Raw genomic sequence first — 11,774 nt, forward strand, 5'->3', positions numbered from 1 at the left:
AAAAATGGGCAAAGGTGAGCTCCCCAGACATGCTGCAGGTCTTGGGCTGGTAACTACTACTTCAGCATCAAGAGCTTCTTCATCGTGCGAGATGCAAGTACTGGCAGAAAAGAAGAAATGGTGAGCATGGAGGATGAAGAGTGAGGGGCTGGTGAAAGGCTAAGCCTAAGCAGAGGAGAAGTGGTGGACCAGGACATCTTTCTACATTGGTGCTGCAGTGGTGGAGAAAAGCTCTGTCAATGTGTCAAATCTTTTCGTCCATTTGCTTCACCAAGGACAGATCACACAAAGACCCCTTTAACAGCTCATTTGGAAGTACAGAGATATGCTGGTCATTTGATGTAGGGCAGCCTACGTGGATATGTAAATGATATGTCAATTACAGATAGGGTTGCCAACTTTTAAATATCAAATAAGGGACACCGTGGCGTGCCAGAAGCACAGTGCACAACAAGCTGGGCATAGTGTAAAAATGCACTGTGTGTGACATTGCGGGTAACCATCAATTTTCATGATATTTGGTAGAATAAGGGACAAACCAATTTTGCTCATTATATGGGATGTGCCAGCTGAAATGGGACAGTTGGCAACACTAATTACAGAATACCCATATGAGGTCCTATACAGGCCCAGACTGAGTGTCATGTTGTGCTGTTTTTCTGTTCCTGTCCCTGAATCCTGGTTTGTCCCTCCTGGGGACAACTCTGTTTCTGCCTTTCTGCTCCCAGCAATTCTCCGGACTCCAAAACGAACATAGATTGGACATTTCAGTTTCTCACTCTTCCACTTCTTCAGCCGGTGAGTCACAGACAGTTGTTCTGTGTCTATGCTCTCTGTCTACCAGCTGTCAGAGCTAAAATATGTTTTCCATAAGCTTGTACACATTCAGCTTAGATTGTTCTTTGTCATTTTAGTTCTGTAGTCAAAGAGATGAAGATAAGGTCTTTCATGACTCTGTGAAAAGCCCCGGGCAGATATTATTTTTGGGCCTTGCCACCACACTGAACTGGAGCAAACACAGCATCTCACATTCTGTATGTTTATATGTATGTATCTCTCTCTCTCAGACACACACACACACAACCACAGACACACATATTATAATATGAACGCATATTTTCATGGAGAAAAAGCAAATTATTCCATAATTGACATCAACAGGTTCATTAGTATTTTGCACAAATACAATCAGATATATATCATATTATATCAGTCTTCTTTTAATAATATAGAAGATTATTGCATACAAAAGTATACCGTGTTTATTGCCCAAACATTAATAAACCATACGTAACACTGAAAAAGCTGACCGTAAGTCATGCTGTTATTATCACTGAGTGAATAGAGAGAGCATGAAACTAAACAGAAGCACACCAGTTTGTACTTTTGTGTGCTAAAATACAGTAATATGTCTACAGTTATTAATACAGATATTGTATTTCATAATGATGATGACCTATAACTCTTATACTTATTGGGTGTGTATGACACTTGGGTAGCAGAGGAGCAACAGTGGCTTCATAAAAAGCTTCATTTTGGGGTTGCTGTTACAGCTCTCCTCACTGATCTGTAAAGCAAAAAAGACAACAAGATTTCCAATTTGAAACAATATTATGAGCTAAAGAACAAGAATAAATCATCACATCATACTCCATGTCAGCATAAATACCTAGAGTGCTCCCTCATTTGACTTCAGAGTAAATTGCTTCATCAGCTGACACAAGACTTGATTTTCCTGTAATGGAGAGAAGTTTACTTAAAAGACTTGTGTAGTCTCATAACAACAACAACAACAACAACAACAACAACAAAAACAACAATAATTTTCTTAAACCACAGGTTAAGAAAGTTTTCTTTATCACTGTTTTTATTAGTGATATAAACAAAAATGCACACACACACAAACAAACAGATTTACATTTTTAAATTTAATCATAAATCATTATAATAAATTATCCATGTCATCACTGTAAATGATTGCAGGCTTTACTCACCCTTGTTTGTCTTAGTATTTCCTTTATCCCGGCAGTTGACCTGAGCATACATTGGACTGTCCTCTAAGAGAGATATGAGATCTCAGCATACATTTGTGCAACACAAATATCACATACAGCTGATGGATCAACAGAAAAAGGTGGATGGAGGTAAAATATAAGAAATTTACAACGGTCTGAAGATAATCTCACAAGTGAAGAAAGAAAGTGTAAGTAGCTTGGACACAGCGGTACCTAAATATTACACATTTTTTACATATATCTTTGCAAAAATGTGCAAAATCTTAACTTTAAAGCTCAAATACTAAAGATGACATATCTAACTTTTGCCTTCAACGTTTTATGCAAAAAATGTTAAGTGAGGATATAGTTAGATTTAGATTTAATAATTATATTTTCATATTACCTAGAGCTCTTTTTAATTTGACTTCGGAGTAAACTGCTTCATTGGTTGATTCAGGACTTGATTTTCCTGTAAGTAGAAAGACAATTATTTAAATTTCTTCCTATTCACATAATTAAAATCAATAACTGTTTTGTCCAAAAATTAGAAAATAAAACAGCACAAAAAATAAATAAATAGAAAAAAAAACAAACAAAAAAAAAAAACATGGGCTTTTTTTGCTGCATGGAAGAGAAATCAAATCAAAGTTTTATACAGAAGCCTTGAAATATAAAATAAATTAATAATTAAAACAAATTAAATTTAAAAAATGATTAGTCATTAGATATGAATGCACCTGATTTTACTTGTGCTGAAACAGAGAATGGAATTGATTCTTCGTCTTCATCTTATTATTACTATTACTACTAATAAAAGTGCTTCCTAATGTGATTATTTATGCACTGCTACTGCTACACTGCTACAACAGTAATCTATAAGATATATTTTATACTTAAAAAAAAAAATCAATGTAATTGTACTTAGACGAACAATTCATATAAAAACAAATTATATCAATTAAAAAAGATTAAAAAAAAGAAGAAGCTTTTATTAAATTATGTAAACTGTGAATAGAAATTGTAACATAGGAAGATTTACATCTTTAAGATAAGAAACAGACTGAACAATACTCAGTGGAGATGATGGCAGACTTTGCTCACCTTTGTTTTTCTTGGCTTTTAGTTTTTTGTGGTGGTTGATCTCAGCATACATCAGACTGTCCTCTAAAAGAGAAGTGATATTTATTCAGCAGAAATATGATATGTAGCTATTCACTGAAGGGACAAGAGGTTGACTGAAACTGAAATGAAAATCAACTGTTGTCTTTATGTATGCTTAGCTGTCTTAGACAAAAGACATACAATGTGTTTTATATTTAAAGATATAGATAAGTTCTGGGTATGGTTGTAACATGGGGAGAGTTGTAACGCCACTAATCTCATCCTATCTATCTCAGGGATGAGATAGGAGTCACATGATGATTTCAGTTTTTACCCACTTCCATCCCTGATTTCACATGGTGCTTGTCATGGTTGCAAGTGTATGCAGATTTTATTGAGAACAAACTGGTTGTGACATACAAAAGTTTTTTTGTTTTGTTTTTTGTAGCACCAAATTTGTAGCAAATTTTTTTTTTTTTTTTTTTTTTTTTTAAAATGGTATAATCAGATGCTGGCAGATGTGTAAAAATAAGTCAGTTGTTTGGTGGTGGCTATGGTGGAGCTTCCACAGAGGCCAGCAGGTGGATGAGGGAAATGGGAGGCAGGAGGAGGAGAGACCGGAGGCGGCCACCGGTCCCAGTGTCAGGTGAACTGAACTTCAGGTAAGAAGTTATGACCTGCAGTCTATCTGGGTCAGATGTAAACCAAGTTCAGGTGTAGTTTATTTTCATTATGCTTACTTTTTACAGTCAGCTACAATCAGTGTTGGTCAAGTTACTTGAAAAAAGTAATCAGTAACTAATTACTGATTACTTCCCCCAAAAAGTAATCCCGTTACTTTACTGATTACTTATTTTCAAAAGTAATTAATTACTTAGTTACTTTTTAAAAACACGATTTACAACCTGAAGAGGTGATAAAGTGATAGATCTTTCAGCCCATTTCTACTTTTTCTACATAATCCATCATACAAAATGTAATTCAATTCAATTCAATTCAATTTTATTTATATAGCGCCAAATCACAACATAAGTCGCCTCAAGGCGCTTCATAGATACAGAGAAAAACCCAACAATCATATGACCCCCTATGAGCAAGCACTTTGGCGACAGTGGGAAGGAAAAACTCCCTTTTAACAGGAAGAAACCTCCGGCAGAACCAGGCTCAGGGAGGGGCGGCCATCTGCTGTGATTGGTTGGGGTGAGAGAAGGAAGACAGGATAAAAGACATGCTGTGGAAGAGAGACAGAGGTTAATAACAGATATGATTCAATGCAGAGAGGTCTGTTAATACATAGTGAGTGAGAAAGGTGACTGGAAAGGAAAAACTCAATGCATCATGGGAATCCCCCGGCAGCCTATGTCTATTGCAGCATAACTAAGGGAGGATTCAGGGTCACCTGGTCCAGCCCTAACTATATGCTTTAGCAAAAAGGAAAGTTTTAAGCCTAATCTTAAAAGTAGAGATAGTGTCTGTCTCCTGAATCCAAACTGGAAGCTGGTTCCACAGAAGAGGGGCCTGAAAACTGAAGGCTCTCCCTCCCATTCTACTTTTAAATACTCTAGGAACAACAAGTAGGCCTGCAGAGCGAGAGCGAAGTGCTCTAATAGGGTGATATGGTACTACAAGGTCATTAAGATAAGATGGGGCCTGATTATTTAAGACCTTGTATGTGAGGAGCAGGATTTTGAATTCAATTCTGGATTTAACAGGAAGCCAATGAAGGGAAGCCAAAACAGGAGAAATCTGCTCTCTCTTTCTAGTCCCTGTCAGGACTCTTGTTGCAGCATTTTGGATTAGTTGAAGGCTTTTCAGCGAGTTTTTTGGACATCCTGATAATAATGAATTACAGTAGTCCAGCCTGGAAGTAATAAATGCATGAATTAGTTTTTTAGCGTCACTCTGAGACAGGATATTTCTAATTTTAGAGATGTTGCACAAATGGAAGAACGCAGTCTTACATATTTGTTTAATATGTGCGTTGAAGGACATGTCCTGGTCAAAAATGACTCCAAGGTTCCTCACAGCGTTACTGGAGGCCAAGGTAATGCCATCCAGAGTAAGAATCTGCTTAGATACCATATTTCTAAGCTTTTCAGGGCCGAGTACAATAACCTCAGTTTTATCTGAATTAAGAAGCAGAAAGTTAGCGGCCATCCAGGTCTTTATGTCTTTAAGACATTCCTGCAGTTTAACTAATTGGTGTGTGTTATCTGGCTTCATGGACAGATAGAGCTGGGTGTCATCTGCATAGCAGTGAAAATGTATGCTATGTCTTCTAATGATACTGCCTAAGGGAAGCATGTATAATATAAACAGAATTGGTCCTAGCACTGAACCCTGTGGAACTCCATAATTAACCTCAGTGTGTGAAGAGGACTCTCCATTTACATGCACAAACTGGAGTATATTAGATAGATATGATACAAACCACTGCAGTGCAGTACCTGTAATACCTACAGCATGTTCTAATCGCTCTAATAGGATATTATGGTCGACAGTATCGAATGCTGCACTAAGGTCTAGCAGGACAAGCACAGAGATGAGTCCACTGTCAGAGGCCATAAGAAGATCATTTGTAACCTTCACTAAAGCGGTTTCTGTGCTGTGATGAGCTCTGAAACCTGACTGAAACTCTTCAAATAAACTATTCCTCTGCAGATGATCTGTTAGCTGTTTGACAACTACTCTTTCAAGGATTTTTGATATGAAAGGAAGGTTGGAAATTGGCCTATAATTAGCTAAGACTGCTGGGTCTAGAGATGGCTTTTTGAGTAAAGGTTTAACTACAGCTAGCTTGAAGGCCTGTGGTACATAGCCGATCATTAGAGATAGGTTGATCATATTTAAGATCGAAGAATTAATTAATGGCAGGACTTCTTTGAGCAGTTTTGTAGGAATGGGGTCTAAAAGACACGTTGATGGCTTGGAGGAAGTAATTATTGAAGTTAACTCAGGAAGATCAATTAGAGAAAAAGAGTCTAACTTAACATCAATGGTACTAAGATTAGCTGTAGATAATATTACATCTGTGGGATGATTATTGGTAATTTTTTCTCTAATGATAAAAATTTTATTTGTGAAGAAGTTCATGAAGTCATTACTAGTTAACGTTAAAGGGATTGTTGGCTCAAAAGAGCTCTGACTTTTTGTCAGCCTGGCTACAGTACTGAAGAGAAACCTAGGGTTGTTCTTATTTTCTTCAATCAGTGATGAATAGTAAGATCTTCTGGCTTTGCGGAGGGCTTTCTTATAAAGTGGCAAACTATTTCTCCAGGCTAAATGATGATCCTCTAAATTTGTGACACGCCATTTTCTCTCCAGATTACGAGTCATCTGCTTTAGGGTATGTGTTTGAGAATTATACCACGGAGTCAGGTACTTCTGATTAGAGACCTTAGTTTTCACAGGAGCTACAGTATCCAGAGTCGTACGTAGTGAGGAGGTGAAATTATTAACAAGATAATCGACCTCTGTTGGGGTAGCGTTCAGATAGCTGCTCTGCTCTATGTTAGTACAGGGCATTGAAGATGATAATAGCGGGTGGATTATATTCTTAAACTTAGTTACAGCACTTTCAGAAAGACATCTACTTTGATAAAGTCTACTCTTCACCGCTGTGTAATCAATTATTGTAAAAGTAAATGTTATTAGGAAATGATCAGACAGGAGAGGGTTTTCAGGAAACACTGTTAAATGTTCAGTTTCTATGCCATATGTTAAAACAAGATCTAGAGTGTGATTAAAGTGGTGGGTGGGTTCTTTTACATTTTGAGAAAAGCCAATTGAGTCTAATAACAGATTAAATGCCATGTTGAGGCTGTCATTTTTAGCATCTACATGGATGTTAAAATCACCCACAATAATTATTTTATCTGAGCTCAGAACTAAATCAGATAAAAAGTCTGAGAAATCAGACAGAAACTCTGTGTAAGGCCCAGGTGGACGATAGATGATAACAAGTAAGACTGGTTTCTGAGTTTCACAGCTGGGGTGGACAATGTTAAGCATCAGGCTTTCAAATGAATTAAAAGTCTGTCTTGGTCTTTCATTAATTAATAGGCTGGTGTGAAAAATTGCTGCCACACCGCCCCCTCGGCCTGTGCTTCGAGATTTCTGGTAGTTAGAATGACTCGGGGGTGTTGATTCATTTAAACTAACATAATCATCCTGCTGCAACCAGGTTTCTGTAAGGCAGAGTAAATCAATTTGTTGATCAATTATTAAGTCATGTACTAACAGAGACTTGGAGGAGAAAGACCTAATATTTAATAATCCACATTTCACTGTTTTACTCTTTGGTTCAGATGTGGATACTGTATTGTTCTTTCTTTGTAATTGTTTATGTTTAAGTTGTTTGTTGCTGGTTTTTAGTTTGTTATCAAATGGAAAAGTCTCTTTTTAAAACTTGTTCGATCAGTTTTAATCTTTTAACTTTATGCATCAAGCAAAAATTTAATTATATGCAACATTCTCTGACTTGAATAAATTAGTTTAACATTTAAACCTATTTTCTACACATTCCAGCACATAAAATAAAATATTTTTTGTGTTTACACTCACTCTTTCAAATAGATGCAAGTAAAACACAGCAGAAAATAAATAAAGTCAAAGACTCAGCGGTCCTGTTGCTCTATTTTCACCTGTAAAGCAGGACTGGGGTAGGCGGAGGTTTACCCTGGTGCAGGTGTGCCGCGGTCAGTTGAAGAATCCGCGAGTTTCTCTGTGAATTTCCCATTACGTCGTTGCGCACTCGGTGCTTACTCGGAAGTTTAGGGGGTTTTTTCGCTGTAAAAAGAAGTTTTCTTCCCACGCACGATGGACGCTAATGTTTTTGTCACTTTTTATGGAATCAAACTCAAAGTAAGGTCAGTGCTTCCACGCTTTAAACGCTGCACGCTCATACTCTCTCCCGCACTCGATATATGATCCATTGTTGATCTGCACACAGCTGTTGTCACTAACGGCGCACTCGCTTACGTCACTGTCATGAGACATTCTCGCAAAAAATCACGGTTTTAGTAACGCAGTAACGCAGCGTTCCTACGGGAAAGTAACGGTAATCTAATTACCGTTTTTGCAATAGTAATCCCTTACGTTACTCGTTACTTGAAAAAAGTAATCAGATTACAGTAACGCGTTACTTGTAACGCGTTACTGCCCATCTCTGGTTACAATAACTCGTACTGTGTACTAGCTAGTATGACGGAGTTTCGTCCCGTATTCAGAGAAAATATTACCCGTTTAGTATTGAGCTGAAAAGGAAGCGATTTGTTCCATACCTTAGCTGAAATTAAAAAGACACAAAGCTGGAGTTATTATGTGTCTTTTCTGTGCAGTTGCCTCTTCTCCTCTCATGCTCAGACCACACTCCACCACACAGACTTGCATTGTACTAACTTTTTACTAAGTGTCTGTCGTATTATGAAAGTTTGCTCTACTAATCTAATGTACACAGCTGCACATGCCAGGGTGTGTTTGAGTTATGGTCAGTCACAGAGAAATAGAGACAAAAACTGTTATTTTATTCCAATACATCACTTTTTTGAAGCACATTCTCTGGTGTCGACTTACACTTCTCCCCAGCATGTGTTACAACCCACCCTGATTGTGGAGTAGGTGATAACAAAGGAACACCATGTATTTAACATTAACACACAAGGTCTGTGGTATTCTTGCAGGGCTTTGAATGGTTGACATTTATAGGGAAAAAATGGGTAATTTGTGTAAAGGTTTGTGACCTCTAGCACAAAAATTAATTGTGTTATGGGTGCTGGAGCAAAATGTGTTACAACCATACCTGGTCTCCCCTAAAACACGCAAACTAACAAAACAAAACAAAACCCCAAAAATATGGGGGAATATCTCTAAGAAACAGCTGGAAACCATTTCTAAAAGTAGACTTCTTGTTTTTTGGATATGAATTTCCACATGTGCGCAAGATTCAACTCTAGTGATCAGTACTACTACACGCAATGACCGGATAACTGGATGAGACTGTTGTGACCTTACCTGCAGCTCCCATCTTTACATCAGAGTAAATGGCACTCTCCTCCGCTCTACGAAGCCTCCCTGTCACGATAATGAAATCCACAAAGGAAAAAAAAAATTTATATATATATATACAGGGAGTGCAGAATTATTAGGCAAATGAGTATTTTGTCCACACCATCCTCTTCATGCATGTTGTCTTACTCCAAGCTGTATAGGCTCGAAAGCCTACTACCAATTAAGCATATTAGGTGATGTGCATCTCTGTAATGAGAAGGGGTGTGGTCTAATGACATCAACACCCTATATCAGGTGTGCATAATTATTAGGCAACGTCCTTTCCTTTGGCAAAATGGGTCAAAAGAAGGACTTGACAGGCTCAGAAAAGTCAAAAATAGTGAGATATCTTGCAGAGGGATGCAGCAGTCTCAAAATTGCAAAGCTTCTGAAGCGTGATCATCGAACAATCAAGCGTTTCATTCAAAATAGTCAACAGGGTCGCAAGAAGCGTGTGGAAAAACCAAGGCGCAAAATAACTGCCCATGAACTGAGAAAAGTCAAGCGTGCAGCTGCCAAGATGCCACTTGCCACCAGTTTGGCCATATTTCAGAGCTGCAACATCACTGGAGTGCCCAAAAGCACAAGGTGTGCAATACTCAGAGACATGGCCAAGGTAAGAAAGGCTGAAAGACGACCACCACTGAACAAGACACACAAGCTGAAACGTCAAGACTGGGCCAAGAAATATCTGAAGACTGGTTTTTCTAAGGTTTTATGGACTGATGAAATGAGAGTGAGTCTTGATGGGCCAGATGGATGGGCCCGTGGCTGGATTGGTAAAGGCCAGAGAGCTCCAGTCCGACTCAGACGCCAGCAAGGTGGAGGTGGAGTACTGGTTTGGGCTGGTATCATCAAAGATGAGCTTGTGGGGCCTTTTCGGGTTGAGGATGGAGTCAAGCTCAACTCCCAGTCCTACTGCCAGTTCCTAGAAGACACCTTCAAGCAGTGGTACAGGAAGAAGTCTGCATCCTTCAAGAAAAACATGATTTTCATGCAGGACAATGCTCCATCACACGCGTCCAAGTACTCCACAGCGTGGCTGGCAAGAAAGGGTATAAAAGAAGAAAAACTAATGACATGGCCTTCTTGTTCACCTGATCTGAACCCCATTGAGAATCTGTGGTCCATCATCAAATGTGAGATTTACAAGGAGGGAAAACAGTACACCTCTCTGAACAGTGTCTGGGAGGCTGTGGTTGCTGCTGCACGCAATGTTGATGGTGAACCGATCAAAACACTGACAGAATCCATGGATGGCAGGCTTTTGAGTGTCCTTGCAAAGAAAGGTGGCTATATTGGTCGCTGATTTGTTTTTGTTTTGTTTTTGAATGTCAGAAATGTATATTTGTGAACGTGGAGATGTTATATTGGTTTCACTGGTAAAAATAAATAATTGAAATGGGTATATATTTGTTTTTTGTTAAGTTGCCTAATAATTATGCACAGTAATAGTCACCTGCACACACAGATATCCCCCTAAAATAGCTAAAACTAAAAACAAACTAAAAACTACTTCCAAAAACATTCAGCTTTGATATTAATGAGTTTTTTGGGTTCATTGAGAACATGGTTGTTGTTCAATAATAAAATTATTCCTCAAAAATACAACTTGCCTAATAATTCTGCACTCCCTATATATATATATATATATATATATATATATATATATATATATATATATATATATATATATATACATATACATATACATACACACACATATATATATATATATACTAAGGGTGCAACGATACTCGTATCGATATTGAACCGTTCGATACAGTGCTTTCGGTTCGGTGCGCATATGTATCGAACAATACAAAATTTTTTATTTCTTTTATCAACTTTCCTTCTGACGATGCTGTCTGTGTTGAGCGCTCAGTGAATCTGCGTTCGACTACTCCGCCTAGGCTGCACTCGACAGTGCAGCCTAGGCGGAGTAGTCGAACGCAGATTCACTGAGCGCAGGGCAAGCTAGCGAGACAGAAGTTAAGCTCTCCTTGCAACATGGCAAATTGAACCTCCCCCACCCTCATTCAGATGTGGCGTTTGGAACTATTTTGGTCTTCATGTGACGTATGACCCTGAAGGTAAGCGCGTCATGGACTAAAGTAAAACAGTATGTTGGATGTGCCACGCAATGCTCAATTACATGGGGTGGGAACTAGTGTGTTATCGCAGTTAGCTCGTTAACGTGTTGGCCATCCAGCCCCAGGCAAAAGACAAGTGGAAGCAGACAAAAACAACAAGCAGGCATGCTACAAACTTTACCCGAGTCATTTAGACAGCCGTTAGCACATGATTCTCCTTATGGGGACCTGATATGTTGAATATAGCCCAGAAGAAGCGTATAGTATAGCTTTTATTTTGGAAAGAGCCATTTCTCTGTAATAAACTCTCTTTTCCAAAGATGAGTGATTCCTCAATCAGATATAGGGCTCGCAAAATCGCTAGCCCGACGTCCCGGGGCTAGCAATTTTTCCAGTCGGGCTATCATAGGAAGGAAAAATATATGTCAATGCTTTTGCATTCTTTCGGAAATGTAGCTGGGTAATTATGTCATTGGCATCAGTGAGCCACTGTCAATATGTGATGTATTGAAATCGCGTTTGAATTTGCGCTTGT

At 38.4% G+C, this 11,774-nt stretch overlaps 1 protein-coding gene across 1 annotated transcript in view; it reads right to left on the minus strand.

The window, feature by feature from the left end:
• Nucleotides 1-1,185: 1,185 nt before the first annotated feature.
• Nucleotides 1,186-11,774, minus strand: part of LOC146714520 (uncharacterized) — a 21,231-nt gene continuing 10,642 nt past the window's right edge. Inside the window, exons 6-11 of the mRNA XM_085450932.1 lie at nucleotides 9,111-9,170; nucleotides 3,099-3,161; nucleotides 2,401-2,466; nucleotides 1,995-2,057; nucleotides 1,670-1,735; nucleotides 1,186-1,567 (exon numbers count right to left, since the gene is read on the minus strand). Of these exons, the coding sequence (XP_085307058.1) occupies nucleotides 1,683-1,735; nucleotides 1,995-2,057; nucleotides 2,401-2,466; nucleotides 3,099-3,161; nucleotides 9,111-9,170 (305 nt within the window). The 3' untranslated portion in view covers nucleotides 1,186-1,567; nucleotides 1,670-1,682. The remainder of the gene's footprint in view (nucleotides 1,568-1,669; nucleotides 1,736-1,994; nucleotides 2,058-2,400; nucleotides 2,467-3,098; nucleotides 3,162-9,110; nucleotides 9,171-11,774) is intronic.

Source organism: Copadichromis virginalis, linkage group LG3, assembly GCF_057382275.1.
Source record: "Copadichromis virginalis isolate Kocher_CV1m ecotype Utaka linkage group LG3, C_Virginalis_male_GT1.1, whole genome shotgun sequence".
Lineage (NCBI taxonomy): Eukaryota > Metazoa > Chordata > Actinopteri > Cichliformes > Cichlidae > Copadichromis > Copadichromis virginalis.